General features: G+C 33.6%; 3 protein-coding genes across 8 annotated transcripts in view; 2 read left to right on the top strand and 1 right to left on the bottom strand.

Annotated features, from left to right (window-relative positions):
* The window catches only part of LOC131008955 (uncharacterized), a 984,029-nt gene that overhangs the window by 765,606 nt on the left and 199,832 nt on the right, over positions 1-18,591 (top strand). The gene's annotated exons all lie outside the window — the stretch shown is intronic.
* Positions 6,892-8,050, bottom strand: LOC131009024 (agamous-like MADS-box protein AGL80). The gene is made up of 2 exons (XM_057936213.1): positions 7,926-8,050; positions 6,892-7,832 (listed from the first exon to the last, which is right to left on the bottom strand). The coding sequence occupies exon 2, from the start codon at positions 7,825-7,827 to the stop codon at positions 7,069-7,071; it is 759 nt and encodes a 252-aa protein (XP_057792196.1). The 5' UTR covers positions 7,828-7,832; positions 7,926-8,050; the 3' UTR covers positions 6,892-7,068.
* On the top strand, positions 10,992-17,462 carry LOC131008996 (protein EI24 homolog). Of its 5 annotated transcripts, XM_057936168.1 has the most exons (12): positions 10,992-11,310; positions 11,415-11,480; positions 12,134-12,284; positions 12,827-12,879; positions 13,674-13,790; positions 13,927-13,990; positions 14,108-14,193; positions 14,288-14,370; positions 15,621-15,697; positions 16,630-16,745; positions 17,067-17,151; positions 17,234-17,462. In XM_057936168.1, exons 1-11 carry the CDS (start codon positions 11,183-11,185, stop codon positions 17,131-17,133), a joined length of 1,008 nt encoding a protein of 335 aa, XP_057792151.1. In that variant the 5' UTR covers positions 10,992-11,182; the 3' UTR covers positions 17,134-17,151; positions 17,234-17,462. The 5 variants fall into 5 exon arrangements, with proteins under 5 accessions (XP_057792151.1, XP_057792153.1, XP_057792154.1 ...); XM_057936170.1 differs by lacking the exon at positions 10,992-11,310 and having other exon boundaries at positions 11,411-11,480; positions 12,134-12,231; XM_057936171.1 differs by lacking the exons at positions 10,992-11,310; positions 11,415-11,480 and adding an exon at positions 11,503-11,645 and having other exon boundaries at positions 12,134-12,231.

Here is an 18,591-nt window from a genome sequence, read left to right as displayed (position 1 = left end):
ATCACACTCTCCAGCTCAGCACCGTGCACGCCAATCGCCTACCCTGAAAATATTTGAAAAGAATTTGGGCTAAATACTAGTGTACTTAGTGGGCATGAGTTTTTCGAAATATTTTATGAAATGATAAAAGCAGTTTATCCAACATCACAATCATGACTTAGAAGGTTTTAAAACAGAAAACCACTTCCAAGCATGACCAAAATACTTCTCGTTGAGAGCGCCCATGTACGTTCGATTGTTACTCACTTTCTTTCCCTCATTCTGATCTTGGGACACACTCAGTCAGATCCAAAAATCTGTTATTGATTTCGTGACGCACCCAGTCAGAATCAATAATCTTACTGTGCTTCGGAACGCATCCAGACAAGCACTCATTCTTATAACGTTCTCAATTCGTTAGTGCACGATGGCGATCAACTCATCGAGCCACTAACCTTGTGTACACAATCCTCATTTAACGTAAGATCACTGGCGCCGACGTTCCTTCCAAGACGTTGGAGAACAGAAGCGACTGGTTCAGAACGTTGATGTCGTTGTTCGAACCGGCGACACCGAAGAAGACATGCCAAATCCACAAATCGTGGGATGCAACGGCCTCCAAGATCAAGGTGGGCTCCCCTTGATCATCGCGTGTATATGCGTCATGCCATGCCTTTGGGAAATTCTTCCACGCCCAATGCATACAATCAAGACTCCCAAGCATCCTAGAAAATCCGTGTCGCACCTCGTGCATCTGAAGAAGGTGTTCGACGTCGAAGATACTCGGCACTGTATGCCCAGAAGACAACTCTGCATAATTTCTTTAGGCATATACACTCCGTCGTGTTGGCTACCATGAGATACTCGTCGAAAGTATCCGCACTGACGCCAGTGGCTAATTGGCGGATAGCCACCGTGCATTTCTGCAAAGGCATGAGAGAGTCCCGATCGGCCCGCAGCATCATGGCTCATCCGGAAGTAACCATCTTCACCTTGCACGGCATCGACGATGCACAAGAACAACTCCTTATGCTAGTCTTACATAAGACGTAAATGAGCAGCCTCGCGATCACGATAGACGTAAGACCGGTGGTGAATAACACGTTCCGACTCCGATTGGGAGAACATTTGAGCAATCATTTGTTTCTGCTTCTTGATCTCATCGATGATTTATTGCGCAACCCCGTCGAACGAAGACAACAAAGTACCATCGAACTATTCGACCATTTTTGGAGGAGGAGAAAAAATTATAGTAGAGAAAGAGATAAAGATTGAAGGAGAAAATATTTTAGATGTGTGAATAAATTAGAGAAATGAGGGGTATTTATAGAAATTTTTTTTTTTAAGAAAACGGCTACAAAGCCGTTGGAAACAATTAAATAATACAAAAAAATCGGCTAAAGAGCCGTTGGTTTCAAAATTTAAAATTTAATTTTTATTCTTTTTTAATGGGAGTGTGATTACACGCGCTTAATATTAAGGGGATCGTGTCTTACTCAAAAAATTGAGTAGGCCTCGAGTCATGGAGGACCTGCAGTAGAGTACTCGATCTCCAGCTTACTTGAGTAAGCTGGATCGAATATCCCACTGTGGATGCTCTCAGGGATATGAGAATAACATAGCTTTAAGCCTTTGAGTTAACATCCCCATAAGTTTTTTTTTGTTCTTGGAAGACCTACCATGTGTATGAGTGAGTTTGTAAATTATTACAGTATTTTGATAATTGAGTTTATAAATTAATATTTGTAAAATATTTGTAGCAAATAAAATTATAAAAAATAAGTAAAAGTTTCAAAAACTCTTTATAGACTAATAGAAAATTTGAAAAAAAAAATATCTAGATATTTTGATTGAAATTTTAATTAGATAATAATGATCATTAGATAAAAAAATTATTTTGTCAATATCTTGAATCTTTGATCATTCATTTCATATGTCTCCAATTATAAGATCATTTCATCTCCAATTTAACGATATTATATTTTTATTTTCTTAGTATAATATTATAGAAAAATATAAATTATTTTTTTTATTATTTTAATTAAATAGGTAATATGTGTATCTCATAAGAGTAAAATTAGTATATTTAAAACAAAAAGAAATAAGAGTGAGAAAGTCTGAAATAAAAAATACACGTTAATTTAAAGAAAATTAAATTAAGATGAAAAAAATTAAATTAAGACTAATGGAGAAAATTAAATTAACATCGACGATTCTTTGATGCCGTTGCATCAAAGATGGGCTAGTGGGAGTTTAATTATCATCAATAGTGATTCACAAGAGAGCCCTACATTTAATGGTGGAGTACGGGAACATCAAACGCTTCTTTATCTTTATTTCAGTTTCACAGATGGGAAAATCCCAGGCACCATCTGCATATAAATAAAAATAAAAATAAAATTTAAACTAAAAAATTAAAAAAATAAACTTAATTACCTTCAAAATATGGTTGGCCAGCGTCAATGAGTGTGAAGTTTCCATTCATAAACTGCTCAATTTCCTTTTGAGTAATCTTGGTTTGATCCAATGGACTCATGGCAATGAATTGCTCTAGCATATCAACTTCAGAAGCTGTGAAAAAGCGGGCTATCTTCTTAAAACCCAAGACATAATCCACAGGGCATGTGCATAGCCCCTTGTGCTGCAACACCAGCCTAACATTTGGAGTCAATCTGTTGACCTCTCGAACGCGGTTAATGAAGCTTAATACCAGTTCTCTACGCACTTCATTGCGCCTCTCGTATTCATTATCGGTCTCCGCTGCTATGGGCCTAAACATATAATCATTCCACTTTCTTTCCGCTTACTAAGTGACGTGACTTTACAATTATTAGATTTTGTGCATTTTTTCAATTGTTATTTCTACGATTACTAAACAACATTCTTTCAATTATTAGGGTTACAAAGTGACGTGGCTTTATAATAATTGGACATTTATCAGATTTTGTGCATTTTTAACTACTTATTTTACACAATTGTACTTGTGTAAGAAAAGTGTATGAACTTTTACAAAAAATCATTCAAACCTATCAGTATCAATTGTGCTTTGGGTAGTTTTATAAGACATATTATATGGGTGGGTAGTTTATAAAACATATTATGAATGTGGGTACTTTAAATTCCCCCTCAATTTTATTTATATCCATACTCGAAAAATAAAAAGTACACAAGTATTTGTAATTTTGAGATTGTAATGATTTGTAATATTATACTTCATGATGTCCAACTTTGCAATTTCAATTTAAAAACGTACATGATTGACTTTAATACATATGACTTTGATGTTATTAATTCTATTTATGTGCTGTAGATTTGAATTTCATAAATTAATTTTATGTTTAACAAACATAAAGATTTGAACATGTTGTAAGTTATCTATAGGTTTGTATGATTATTTAATAGTGTAGGATTTTTATTAATAAGTTTATATAATTATTTAATAATTTTTAGATGTAAAGATTGATCACAGATTTATAAATAAATAAGAATAAATTAGAATTGAGGAAAATTGAAATAGAATGATTTTTAGATAATTAATTATTTTTTTAGATATTTTTCACTTGACCCACAGAAAAATATGTTTTAAAATTTTATTTTAGGGTTAATTTTATATAATATCACGAACTTTGCCCGAAATTCATTTTTCCAACGATCTTTAAAAATTTCATTTTTTATCAAATACTTTGACATTTGCTCAATTTCCCCACGATTTTTTTTACCCTCAAATTGGAATCGACGTGGCGCTGATGTGGCTCGCCGGCACACATCATTCCGATAATTTAAATGATGTGTTTCAGTTTAAACATTAAAACCCTCGTTTTAGCAATCAGCGCCATCAATGGGCGAAGCACCAGCGCCAACAATCGGCGCACTGGTTTAGAAGACTGGAAACACGAAGCAATCGACTCCAGCAATCAGCGAGCAATCGATGCCACTAGTTTGGAAGACCTCAACACGAAGACTTCCACACTGGTCTGGAGATGAACCCTTCGACGGAGATGGTGGAAAGGAAAGCAATCGTTTTTTTATAGCGCCAAAAGCAATCTTTAATTTTCTTTTGCCCGATAAAAATGAGAAATTAAAGGAAATTATGGCTTTTTTATTATGATTTAATATTACATGTATAATTTAAAATTCATATATATTCCACGTCAGTGTTACGTGTAAAACTAAATCTACGTCACTGCTATATCATTTTTCCGGTCATCGAAAAAAAAATCGTGGAGTATTTGAACAAATGTCAAAGTATTTGATAAAAATGAAATTTTTAAAGATCGTGAGGAAAATAGATTTCGGACAAAGTTCGTAATATTATATGCAATTAACCCTTTATTTTATGCATATTTGTGGCCAGTATTATATATATATGTATATATATATCTTTGTTTAATAGTAATATGTATTTTTTGTGTTTAAAATTAAACGCACAATATATAGATATACTTCAATGACATGATGAAATAATTTTGAGGTTGTAATGATTTGTAAGATTATATCTCATGATATCCAACTTTGCAATTTCAATTTAAAAACGTACATCATTTACTTTAATATAAATGACTTTGATGTTATTAATTATATTTATATGTTTTATATTTGAATTTCATAAATTAACAAACATAAAGATTTGAACATGTTGTAAGTTATCTATAGGTTTGTATGATTATTTAATGGCGTAGAATTTTTATTAATAAGTTTATATAATTATTTAATAATTTTTAGAGGTAAAGATTGATTACATATTTATAAATAAATAAGAATAAATTAGAATTGAGGAAAATTGAAAAAAAAAATATTTTTAGATAGTTAATGATTTTTTCAGATATTTTTCACTTGACCCACGAAAAAAAATGTTTTAGAATTTTATTTTATGCGTATTGATGGCCAATAGTATATATCTTTGTTTAATAGTAGTATGTATTTGTTGTGTTTAAAATTAAACGCACAATATATAGATATACTTCAATGGCATAATGAAATTTCGTTGAAATAGAAAAAAGATCAGTTTCAAAAAGTTGAAATTTTTGGATTTATTCTATTCAACAATATTATATCGAAATTCTCAAAAATAAGAATGGTCGAGTTGGAGCTATTGGAGTTTATCATTTGATAATTTTGAATTTTTCAAAAAGAAGAATGGTTGAGTTGGAGTTTAAGCATATATTTTATTTATTAGATATCGAAATTTGTTGATTAAAAATTTAGAAAAAATAAGAATGAATGAGAATTGATGAAAATTGGAATGAAGTGATTGTACAATGTTACGTAGGATAGAGTTTAGTTTTAGGGTGCGTTCTCTTTGGTTGTAAATTTATAATGGGAAAATGAAGGATACACAAAATTTCACCCTTTAAATCCTTGCTTTCTTTTCCCACATTTCCTACTTGACCCTTACTCATTCCTCATTTATACTACAAAGAAGGGATAATATTATCCCTCCAAAAATGGTGTGATAATATTATGATTATTATCCCTCCTTTGTAGTGTAAATGAGAAATGAGCAAGGGTCAAGTAGGAAATGTGGGAAAAGAAAGGAAGGATTTAAAGGGTGAAATTTTGTTTATCCTTCATTTTCCCATTATAAATTTACAACCAAAGAGAACGCACCCTTATGGAAAAAGGATATTGTGTCCCATTATTTTGTGTGTACCACCGTGTACCACTCTAAGGGGGGTGTATTCGTTGTGGATTTCCACAGACTTTAAAAAGTCCATGGAATTTAAATTCCATGGAATTCACATAGATTCCAGACGACTTTCAAAGAATTCGTGGTTGGATTTCACCCCGATTTTCACTGATTTTCGAAGACTTTACGGAATAATGAAGTTTCAAACCTTGTCTCTCTAATGATGATCAGAACTATATAATTTTGTTCATTCAAACTTAGCACAATAATTTTGTTCATTCAAACCTTGTCTCTTTCATGATGTCTGTATTTGAAAAGTAGCTACTTTCAATAGTGTTGTTTTATAGATGTTGAATGTTAAGTGATTGTGATTTGCTTGACGTAATTCTAGTCGTAACTAATCTTATTGTAAGTAATTTATGGAATTCTAGCGATCATTTTTCAATGAACAACATGGGACAAACCTCGTTTGCTCCTATAAAAGATAAATGATGGAGTTGGGCCTTAAGTTTGTATTGGGCCGAAATTTTGTTTATTATATGCAGAAGCCCAATTGGTCTATGTTATTATTATTATTTTTTAATCAAATTGGTCTATGTTAATTGATAGGTAATAGGTTAGCTGATAAATGCTTTGGGAAATTTATGAATCAGAATGATAATTAATCAATTCTTTTATTTTCTTCTTTGACAACAAGAGCTCTTAATCAGATTCACTTCATAGCTAAATCAACATCATTTTTGACCTCACAACTCCAACAATTATTTATTTGACCTTAGACAACAAACTTAGCACAATAATTTTGTTTATTCAAACTCACATCAAATTATAGCTTTTTTTGTGGGACAAAGGATCCCATATGAAGAAAAAGCGCCACATTTAGGCGGAGTTTAAACAATAAAAGTCTAAACTAGGTAATTAATTTCAAAAGACAATTATAATCGAATTTCTGAAATCTAAATTATCTAATTAATTTCAAAAGAAGTCTAATTTATCTAATTAATTTGAAAAGAGAATGAATAGGCAAACCATTCTGAAATCTAAACTATCTAATTAATTTCAAAAGAGAATGACCATTGTTTTTAATAATCTATAATACATTAAAAGACAACTTCCAATTTAAAATCAATTTTAAAATTGAGCGATAATTTTGTTGTTCTAACAAAACTGAAGGTTTATTTGTAAACTATATTTATCTTTTTCTTTAACTTCTTATTTTTTTTTTGTTTTATTTCCTTCCAAAGTTATTAAATTTGATTAATTATAAAATATTTAATATGCATACCAAATTATATTTTATGTAAATATTTGATTTAAAATGTAAAAATCATATTTGTTTAAGCAAAAAAATATGATTACGAATATTCGACCATGCTATACAGCCTATATACTATTCAAGACAATATTCGATAAAAAAAATTAATTACGAATTAGAGGAGTTTGAACATCAAAAAGAAAACCAATTACTTGTTCGGCCATGCTATACTATTCAAGTCTTGAGCATTCGATGTGTAGTGGTTCCTCATCTGATACTCAATAAACTCCTCCGAGCTCGAGAAATGCTGTTGCGGCGGCGGCATATAGGGTTGCGGCGGCGGCGGCCAATACCCGCTGGCCGCCGATTCGAAGAAAAGTTGGCGCTTGAATTGGATAGTCTCAAACAGATTAATATTCTCATTCATCGGAATCATGTGCTCTAGGGGCGGCGGTGGCGGTGGCGGTGGCGGTGGATAGTAAAATCCAGTGGTTAAGGCCGCAGCCTGCCTGCTGTTCCTCAACATTTGGAGTCGAGATCTGACATACTTAGCCTTATCGGCGAGGAGAAGAGAGAAATGCGTGAGTTGAGTTTCTGTGGCAACGTTGAGCAGCGCGGGCACCGTGGGATACTTGGCCTCCAAGTTCTTCCTGCGCAGTTTCGCGAGCTCCTCCTCGATTTTCCTCTTCCTTTCGTGGAAGAAATCGGGGACGCCGAAGCTCTTGTTGCCGGAATCCTTGGCCTTGGATTTGTAGATGTCGATGATGCGGTGGACTTGGTCGGCGTTTTGGGGCCAGATCTCGGCCTCGATTTGATTGGGGGTGTAGATTATCATACACGCCTTCACATCGCAGAGCGTCGTGAATTCCTGCATCTTTCGGATCAAACCCTCCTTCCTTTTCTTCAAGGTTATGTTTCTCGATTTCTCATTGCTTATGAGTTCCATATTCAGCTTTCCTCTGCCCATATCTCCTTCATTCATCAAAACAGATCATAATTCATTAACTAATATGAATGGGATGAATAAGGGAAAGTTGATAGAGTAGAGAGGAAAAGAGAGCGTACCTTTTTGAGTTTTTGAGAGAGGATTATAAATTTCAGTATGTTTTTCTTTCTCTTATTTGTGACTTTCTTTGTTAATTGCTATATTTATATTTATTACATTGTGATTGTTTTGAATATATATAGTCGATGGAAAGATGTTCGGGTAATACAGAAACTAACATTCAGTCATTGCCATAAATAAATAATTATGACACTGCTTGTTTGGAAAATTTTAGTTTTCCTTGTGTATTTTTGGTAATAGAATTTTGAACAAGAAATGAAATCTTCTATTCCGTGATTTTTTTATTAAAATAAGAACGCTTATTTACAGTAAAATTGTCGTCGATTCTTGATTGATTAACAATATTTTTGCAAGATTGTCTATCTTAACGCAACGAATCTCGCAAGATTGTCTTCTTAAATGCATATGAATTCGACCTTATCATTTTGGTAAAGAAGAAAAGACGATGAATCTTCCAATGCATGGATCTTAATATGTAAAATTTAAATAGAAAAAACCCTACAATCTAGCTTACACCCATTCATTCGGCGACGGCGCGACGCCATCTTCTCCCCCATGCGTCTGTCTCATCTCTCTCTCCTCGTATTTCATCATACTTTATTTATTCGCAAATTCTCCTATGCGGTCAACCGCATACGATGCGGACGATTTGAAAATTTACATTTCTTCATAATAATATTTATTTTTATTCATAAAAAGTTTTACTTTCGGTTATTTTTACTCATTAATACTTTTATTCTTAACTATTTGATCGAATAATCATTGTCGTCATAAAAAGTAATTATTGTTACAATGAAATGTAACATTTCTAAATTATTATATTCATTCTCGATGAGTGTTACTTTTATTCATGAGAACTTGTACTATTATATAAGTATATATTTGTGCGAATAAATGTATATCTTATGCTATTAAAAGTAATCGTCCGCGTACCATGCGATCGGTCAACCGCATACATGACCAACTCTACTTTATTTTGAACTATACCTCGAACGCTTAAGTTGATGAGTAATCGTCCGCGTACCATGCGATCGGTCAACCGCATACATGACCTAACTCTACTTTATTTTGAACTATACCTCGAACGCTTAAGTTGATGAGTAATCGTCCGCGTACCATGCGATCGGTCAACCGCATACATGACCAACTCTACTTTATTTTGAACTATACCTCGAACGCTTAAGTTGATGAGTAATCGTCCGCGTACCATGCGATCGGTCAACCGCATACATGACCAACTCTACTTTATTTTGAACTATACCTCGAACGCTTAAGTTGATGGCGACATTGATTATAACTCTTTCAACTTTGATACACATGAAAAGAATGGACTGTTAATTTAATCGATCACTCTATAACAAGTGTGTTATTTTGGTACACATACTCTTAGGGGGGTGTATTCGTTGTGGAGTTTAATAGATTTCTATGGATTTTAAAAGTCTGGGTATATTCGTTCCAGACTTTTAAAAGTCTGCAGAAATCTGGGTGTATTCGTTCAAGACTTTTAAAAGTCCATATAAATCTGGGTGTATTCGTTTCAGACTTTTTAAAATCCATACAAATCTAGGTGTATTCGTTATTCCATTGACTTCAAATCCGGAATGACTTTCATGGATTTCATCCAAAAAATACACACGACGAAATCCGGCCAAGAACCACGAGAATTGAAATCCATGGAGTTTTGAGCGAGCGCTGAGTTCCAGCGGCCGCGGCCAAGAAGCCAGCGACCGCTGGAACTCAGCCACCGCTGGATTCAGTACAGATTGGCAGGTGGAGTATTCATGATTCGCAACTTTATTGTCTAATTACTTGAGAATTTTGAGTTAGAGTTGATATCATAGGGAATAAGATGTTGACGCATACCTATTTCAGGTTATTACGTGCGGGATTGTATTCATAATCATTGCTGTTGGGAATTTCGCTAACACGGTGCAGACTCTGGTGAACAAAAATAAAGAAAGGTAAAAGCAGGCAAGAATTAAACCACAGATCTGGCAGCGCTTGCTGGGTTTCCAGCGCTCGCTGGATTCCCAGCGGTCGCTGGGCTTCCAGCGGTGCTGGGACTCAGCGGGCGTTGGCATCATGGATTTCAATTCCAGAATTATCCCCTAAATTCTTCGAAAATTAGTGAAAATCGGGGTGAAATCCAACCACAAATTCTTTGAAAGTCGTCTGGAATCTATGTGAATTACATGGAATTTAAATTCCATGGACTTTTTAAAGTCTGTGGAAATCCACAACGAATACACCCCCCTTAGTATTTACAAAAAAACTCAATTCCTCGTTCTAGTTCAAATAGCAAAACTATGATACCAAAGTCTTTCGCACTAAAATAACTAAACTAATCATTAAAACAAATTAATTTTTGAATTCATTTCTATATTTTTTTTAATTATTCATTAAAACTCATATCACGAACCAAACAACACCACATCTAAGGATGTCAATTGAGCGAACCCATTAGATTCCGAGCTTGCACTATTGAGTTATCGGATTATTTGAGTGCGGATTAATCGGGTTGAGAAAATTTCGTGTTATAAATTTTCAACCTTAACTCTAAACATTCGGGTTTTAGGCGAGCCCGTTGAACTAATTGGACTCGAAGATTGAATTGCACATAATATGCAACTGTTATAGATTTAAAGATGCAATATTTTGTTAAATAATTATCATTTTATAATTTTTATATCTATATTTTATGTTAAATATTGAATTAAAAATACAAAAGTGAAATGATGAGTATAACTTTCAAATATTAAATTTTTAATATTGAATCAAAATACATTTCATTAATTTTTTTTAAATATCTTATTATATTAATTTTTATATAATCAAGCAAACTCTTGGCTTCTATGACTTCTGTTTGAACCCTTGGCTATCGGGAGTTCTACGGTTCAAGGTCTGCTTTCCAAAATCGACGTTTATTTTAAAGTCAGTCCTACAGAAGTTCAGGTTATTTTGGGTTAATAGTACCATTTGAGTGTCGGATTGTAATTTTATCAGATTTTTTATTTTTTTTTTAATTCTATCGCTTTGAGGTTAACGGATTAATCGGTTCAACCCACGAGTGTAAGGGTGGATTGAGAATTTGAGATCAGTGTCCACGCCAACATAGGTAATCAGCATATAGTAATGGTGGGGTCCACCGTCCACCCCATAAACCTTTTGCTGAAGTCTTGAGCAAAAACGATACCATTCTGTCGTCGCTATTCCCAATTGCGGAGGTGAGACAAAGAGAAAGCACTCGCGGGTTGTGATGGATGGGAGAAGCATAAGGAGTTTAATAGGCAGCTTCAAAACAAAATCGAAGCAAGTATCCCTCTTGTGGGCGGTGGGTTTCAGAGAGGCTTGCTGTCTTCACCGCGTCGTAATATACTGTCTCAGGTGGTCAAAACTGAACCCGATCATACTCATATTTTGAATTTCAAAATTTGGACTGGGTTTTGACTCTCTCTCTTTCTCTGGGTTGAATTGAATAAACATCGTAGGTCAAGGGAGATCGCTATCCGTACTGGACAGTGTTTCCTATTGAATGGCTTCATTTTCTTGGGAAGGTCTGTACCGCAATATGTCTATTTATTTATTTGTGTGTAAAATAAATAAATATCATGGCTCGGTAGAGAAGAATACCAAAACTAGGGCACGCCCAAGGAATGAATATGATATAACAAAAACGGTGAGGTTTCACTGTTGGGGGAGATGTGAAACTACACAGTATTGTAAGTTCAAAATGTCATATGTGGGAAGAGACAGTAGATATTCATTACTCGTAGCATTGTATTTCTGTGCTTTTATTTATTTGCTGAGCTTCAGATGAGATGAGGAGGTTAGTCCAAATAAAATGCGTATGCAATTTGTACCTTTGTTCTAATTCCTCTTAACATCTCGAGTTAGCTTATTTAATTTAGGCCATCTATTTTAAATTTTATTCATTATCATCGCGAGGGGTGCTTCCATCACATGAGATCCTCTATCCCACAAATTTGGTGTACCACCTTCAATTTTTGGCTTTTTTCTTCAACTTCAGTTTCTTATGAATAAGTTTAAATTTTACAATTGTTAATTACAGTTGTGATATAATTGTTTTTTTAGTTTTAAATTTTGTATTTTTTTGTTGTTAATAAATTCATTATTAGGGTTTATTGTTTCATAATTAAGATTTTGTATTATGCCATTATGGTCAGTTATAACAATATGTCTTTTGCAGTATACTTGTTCTGAGATCAGTTGTCATTCCCACACTGCAATGGGTGTTGCCTGATGTGTGCCTCCAGAATAAATCTCAAGAACTATGTCCATTTGGGGGTATTTCCAGATTTTATTCCTTGTTACAACATGGACTGATTCAACTCTTCTACGTGAGTGCTGATTTTTCTTGAAAGTGTTCTGTTTAATAAAATGAAAATAAAAATAAAAATTGCAAAACAAAAAAAGGGTTCCCCGCTCTCTTTATGTTTCTAGTTTTTTTTGTTGTGGTGCACGTTTTCTTATTGTTGTTCCCAAAATGCTAATCTTGCTTATCTCTCATAGATTGCATTATATGATCATAATCCCTAGTTTATGTATCCTCATAAAAGTCATAAGTTGATTGATTGTGTTTTATGTGTTTTGGATTTATTTTATTTCCTAGGAAAGCAGGGGTTGACGCTGTAAGACGCCTTTGCTAAGAGTATTGTGGTTTTACTTTTATTTATTTGAGTGTAGTTCTTCTATCACTTGTTCAAGTTGTGTTGCTAAAAACCATGAGAGAAATTTTCTTTTGTGGTCTTCTCTCCCATAGTGTATATGCTTACAAATACACATAAATGTGAATATATCCTGCAGAATATCATGACATGCTGTCTTTAAATGGTGGATATTATCATTTTATTCTTCAAGGAGTTGATGTAGCATATTACAGGTGTTCTGGTTCTACCCAATGTATATATCCAGCTTTATCCTAAACACACTCTGGTATCTTCATTTCCTTTTTCTTCTACTTGGTCATTTTGTTATTTTTTGTTTTTATCTTTTGCCTCTTTATTTATTCTGAAGCAGTTCTCAGTATACTTCTACTTCAAGCCAAATGCAGACTAGGTATCGTCATTAAATAGTTCGTCATTTAGTCTAAGGGGTGTAGTTCCAAAATCCAACTAGTTTTTGTGTACCTTCACCAATCGAAGTTACAATCTCGAGTAAAAAACTCTGAAGTTAAGAATCCTTTAAAAAATGATACCCCTAATAAGCCTTAATTGGATGGTATCCCTATCGGATATATGAATTCTTGGACCCAAAATTTATGTTCTTGTTTTATAGTTTCTGAGTGCTGTTTCAAAGATCAATCTTCCCTTTTGCCACTAATAGAAAATCTCATGGACTTTGTCCATCTTAAGAAATTGTCTTTTTTGGGTATGCTTACTTCAATTTGAATGGTTGGATATGATTTCCTGACTCTGATGCCATGAAAGTCTTAGAAGTCGTCCAATTCTTTTCTGGGTGAGGATGACTTCAATCATTTAGACTTGCAAATTATTCATGATACATGAGTAAGTAAAAAGAAAAAAAAATTGAAGCTTTTATCTAGGAATCAAAAGGCTGCAGCTGAACTATGATCTTGGATATAAATTACATATTAGCAGCAAATATCAACCAGACAACCAGCTAATATTATCTTTATTTTGGAAATCAGTATTCTGATTTTGTAATGATCATAACTCTATGGACTGCATGGACCTTTATTCATTAGGTCTTCCTTTATGTTGTACTAGGTATAATGATATTGCAAAGTATGGGTTTTTTGCAATTGAGAAGCATGGAACTTCTAGTTCAGAATCATTTGTTGAAAAGGATACATCTGCCAGTGATAAGGCTACTGACATTGAGGGGTATGTCCTCAATTCATCCCATATATTTTTGGTTTTATTTTTAAAGTCACTCCCAATTGAGAACATGTGCTGGCAGTGCTGCTTTGTAAGGTTTTCAGTAATGTGAAAATCACCTACTTCATTCTTTTCTATGCAGTTTAATGATTGAGGTGGCCGAACAAGTATACTCAGTTCTCCTGTTGAGTTTCTTCTTCTTGGAGGTAAAAGACTGTAACATCTTTACAATTGCTTAACATCAACTTCTGATTCCAACTTCTTCTTCTTCTTCCAACTTAGAATTCTTCTTCTTCTTATTATTAAATAATTGATATTTGTAGGTTTATGCCACTGGATTCATACCATTTATTGGAAAGGCACTGAACCTATTGCTTCTTTCGTGGATGTATGCCTATTATTGTTTTGAGTGAGTGCGATTCCATGCTCTACTTTCTCATCTTCATGCAACTTGTAGGGGTTTAGAAAGACTGATGCTGATGATTTTCTCCTATGATTTTTAGGTACAAATGGAATTATTCTGGTTTTAGTTTGGACAAAAGGCTAGACTTCTTTGAATCCAATTGGCCATTTTTTGCTGGTTTCGGTAAGAATCTTGTTCAAAAGAAATATGTTCATTTTACCATTGTAACTGGATTGTTGGCGTTTGGATAGATCAGTTTGTCAAGCTGAAATATACTTTAGCGTATATGCAAGAGATAAGTGAATCTATTTGTAACCCCCACTAGATGACCCCGATAATTTTTACAGACCCTGCATCAGGTTGAAGCTGTATCTATGAAATGCTTAATGTGAATATGTAAAACATTTATAGCATATGATTAAATCGTAAATGTAGTTTTACGTATCAAACTGTGGTTTGAAGGACGTTTGGACCAATTTGGTAGAGTCGAGGATATTATGCCAAATAAGTTGTCTTGTCTTGCCAGTGCAATGCTAAGACGATCAATTTTAATCATCTGCCTTGTCTGCTGAATCCTAAATTTCAGAACCAACTGCCTTGCGTAAGGCCAAAGTATTAACTAATTTTGTTAATGATCCTTACCTCTGCAAAAAGATGAATCTTATTAGTATAATTTATTTGATAGATTGTTGTGGAATACACTTCTTCATTAGAGGTGTTTGATAAACAATTCAGAACATAAAATTTAGTTTCAGCTTCTCGAGCTCAGCATATATACCAGTGGGTTCTTTTATTACAATCTTATGAACAATCTCTCTCCTGGCTTGTAAGAGCTCAAAAGTTGTTTTAGCTCTAGCTACTAAAGATTATTTTAGTAATCCATCTTCCAGATTGTTTATGTATTACAAGAGTCATTAGAATGTGAGATATTACTTGGTGAATATTGTTTGTGAAATTCATCCAAGTTATGATACTTAAATTTTGGAGATAACTACCGGAACTCTTCTGTCCAGATAGTGCTGAATGTGCTAATTTAAATTTTTATCCCACATATCCTACAATTTATATCTTTCTCGGGTCTAAATTCCTTTTTTTTTTTCTTTTTTTTCCTAACATCATCTTATGCTTTAGTATGTTGATTGTAACAGACCTATATTTTTATCTTAACTAGTGAATAATATAGTCAATAATCTCGAGTTTCAAATTGGTGTTCATGAGATGCCTTGTGAAGTTTGATCCCATTTTTTACCCAGGAATATGCATAATTAGGTTAGGTATAACAACATTTACTATTTTCAAACTGTTACACTGAGTTCACTTCAGTATATTCATATTCATATATTTGGATTGTTATGCAGACTTCTATTTAGTTTGATCACTATATTTGGATGCATTCATTGTTTATTGATAGAATGAGTAACTACCTTTTCCAGGAAGTCCATGTGTTTTGGCTGCTTTCTTTTACTCTCCTCTTGTTAGCTATGGGGTTATGGCTCTATTATTTCCATTGGTAAGTAGTGGTGCTCTTTCTCTCTCTCACACACATTCTCTGTCATCTTGTACGTCAATATGTGTTCCTAAATTTTTGTGTTTATCTGACTGCTATTCTTTTTAATTTTTTCCTGACGTTCACACTACTGCCTCTAAGGTGATTTATACAATTAGGTCCTGGTTTGGATGAAATTATCTGAATAGTCTTGTTTTAGAGCTAATTTTATGTAGGATGGATGTAGTAGGCGAGCGTATTTAGAGTTGATTATATCCTATTTGTCATGAATGATTGTATCATGCCTAGAATATGACAGAAAAAAATCGACAGCTGCTTGAGTATGAGCTGATTGATGGACTGGATGAACAAATCTAGTCAAGAAGCCTTCAAATAAAAAGGAAAAAATGGCTTATGCTTAAACACAAGCTCCAGTTAAAAATACCAATTTCTCAAGGCAGTAGGCATCCTTTCTGGGTTTACACTAGAACCCATTATGCAGCTACCAGCTAGTAAAATTCTAATCCTATCGCTTCCAAAGATTGCTGAAAATACAATAGCACTCCTGCTGGTTTTGTTCTGTGTTTCTGGCTTCACCTTCTCAAAAATCAATAAATCATGGCAGCAACTCTGTTGTTTGACTCTGTTGAGTTGCTTTGACGCTGGATAGTGAAGGCCCCATTTTAACACTGTTTGAGTTGATTTATCATTTATATATAGTACCTAATGTCTCGTAGAAGGGGTAAAAACGGGCATTTTGCTAGAATATTTAACAGCATTAGCGGGTGTTCCTGCTCTAAGGCTCGCTAATAAATTTTCTTTCACTTTGTGTGCTCTGAGAATGGCTGCCTAGTGGACGGTAGCTTAGTCTCCTGGCAACTGCCAACAGGACTTGATTTTAATATTACATTGGTGACTTATATTTTGCAGTAATGATAATTATGCTCCTTTTCTAGTTTGTTCTGACCGCCACAGGCTCAGAAGCAGACAAAGTTATTGCATCTCAGAGAAAGAAGTGGAATGGTGCTGGATTGGGAAGGATTCCTATATTTGTTTCTTCCAATTATCTATCGTAAGCCTCTGTATCTCTCTAGTACAAGTGTATTTTATATCTGTGTTTGCCATATGTTGGGAAAAAGCATACAGAAACTTCATAGACATAGGATTAAGAAATTAGCATTCACAACGAGGGATGGTTCTGTTTCGTTGGAGTATAAAGATGATTAGCAATCGCTTTACTGGGTGCAAAATGACCACTATACTCACCAAGACGGGCAGATAAATAATATTGTTAGTAAAACTTGCCTTGCCCTGGCATGTATAAACTCGATTTTCCTTTATCTGGCACGGCTGTCTACTCTCGTTAGTGAATTCCATTTTCTGTGCTTCTTAGGATGAAAGTGTTGTCTTTATTTCCGATTGGATCACACCGGCAAGTGCGTGACCAGAAAGCCCTCTGATTATGTTATTTTGGATAGGTATGTCATTCAATAATGAATCATCTCAACTCGGTTTTATTCTTGTTATTTGCTTCTTGACTTTAAGATATATGCAATGCAGTGTAATTCTTCAACAACAAAAAAGGGAAGCAGAGAATATTTTAGCTGTGGAAGATTTCCATCTGTATATAGCCAAGAAAACAAAAAAAAAGTGCTACATTTGTTTGTTTAATGCTGTACATATCTTTGTTGGCTTGCATGAGATCAAGCAAAAGCTCGATCCACGCACATGGTGATATGTGAAAATTCCTTTTGATGAATTTGAAATAGAAGCATAGTCTCTCTCGATCCATTTGTCTCAACAGGTGAATACAGAGATTGGATAAAATGTGTAGGATATTCAACTGTCTCTATAAAGGAAAATAGTGATGAGATAGATAAACCCAAAATCTAATTACAAACCATTTAAATAAGTAAAATCTAGAATTTCATACTTTCAAAAAAGTAATTAAGAATTTATATTTAATACTGTAGTTATAATATATGATTGGGATTCTTTGTTTATTTTGCATCAACTACAAGATGATGTCTTCCCCCAAAAAAAAAACTACAAGATGTCCGCAGCTTAATTTTTATTGATTAAAAATGTCACAAAATTCAAAGCTTTTGAAAAAATCATTAAAAAGTTCGCACATCAATCTGCATGCCATATTTATGTATTTGTTCATGAAATAAAATAGCGAATAATATGGTAAAGGAGTTGTAGAAGAAACGAGTGATGTTAATAAAATACAGGAAAATTAAATTTTATATATATATATATATATATATATATATATATATATAATAAATGGGACAAAAGTAATGAAGTCCACATGGTAGATATCAATAAAGAGAAATGGGATAAAAAAGGATCTGGTCCTGCCCACTGGGGACCCACATAAATATAAAGGGAAAGTAAAAGCTTCCAACTTAGGGAAAGAAAAAAAAAAGGAAAAAAGGAAAAAGAGTTCAAGCATAAAAACATGAACATCCATTTTTACTCTTAATTATTAACAAATGTGGAATATTCACAAGCAATATCATCAATTTAATTCGATGCAAGTTTAACTTATGATGGATTTACTATGACCGTGGCAGAGAATTAATATGCTGAAAAATGCAGAGTTTCACAAGAATTTACTATGATGAATTTATTATGATCAATTTAATGTTCTTGATATATGTAAGTGTAACGCAAAGAAAAATGCTCTAGAAAGAACTTACGTTGAGCTAGTCTTGTCATTGCTGAAATTTAAGAGTTAGAGTTTGTTTGGCTGAGTTTATAAATTCTTCAAAATAACATAAACTGTTTAAGAACTTATAAACTCCTTAAAAGTGTTTAGTATAATAAGCTCCTAGACAACTTATAAGTTCTAAAAATAAGTTCCAAGAGCTTATAAGCTCTCCAAAAAATAAATTTATCTACACAACTTACTT

This window comes from Salvia miltiorrhiza, chromosome 2 (genome assembly GCF_028751815.1).
Source record: "Salvia miltiorrhiza cultivar Shanhuang (shh) chromosome 2, IMPLAD_Smil_shh, whole genome shotgun sequence".
Lineage (NCBI taxonomy): Eukaryota > Viridiplantae > Streptophyta > Magnoliopsida > Lamiales > Lamiaceae > Salvia > Salvia miltiorrhiza.
The sequence above is the reverse complement of the archived record's forward strand: the minus strand, read 5'-3'. Positions and strand labels throughout refer to the sequence as shown.

Bases quoted from the DNA above. Each gene is read 5' to 3' on its own strand.
- LOC131009024 (XM_057936213.1), bottom strand. From the start codon at position 7,827: ATGGGCAGAGGAAAGCTGAATATGGAACTCATAAGCAATGAGAAATCG.
- LOC131008996 (XM_057936168.1), top strand. From the start codon at position 11,183: ATGGATGGGAGAAGCATAAGGAGTTTAATAGGCAGCTTCAAAACAAAA. The intron at 11,311-11,414 runs GTGGTCAAAACT...TAAACATCGTAG, and splicing joins GTCGTAATATACTGTCTCAG to GTCAAGGGAGATCGCTATCC. The intron at 11,481-12,133 runs GTCTGTACCGCA...TGTCTTTTGCAG, and splicing joins GGCTTCATTTTCTTGGGAAG to TATACTTGTTCTGAGATCAG.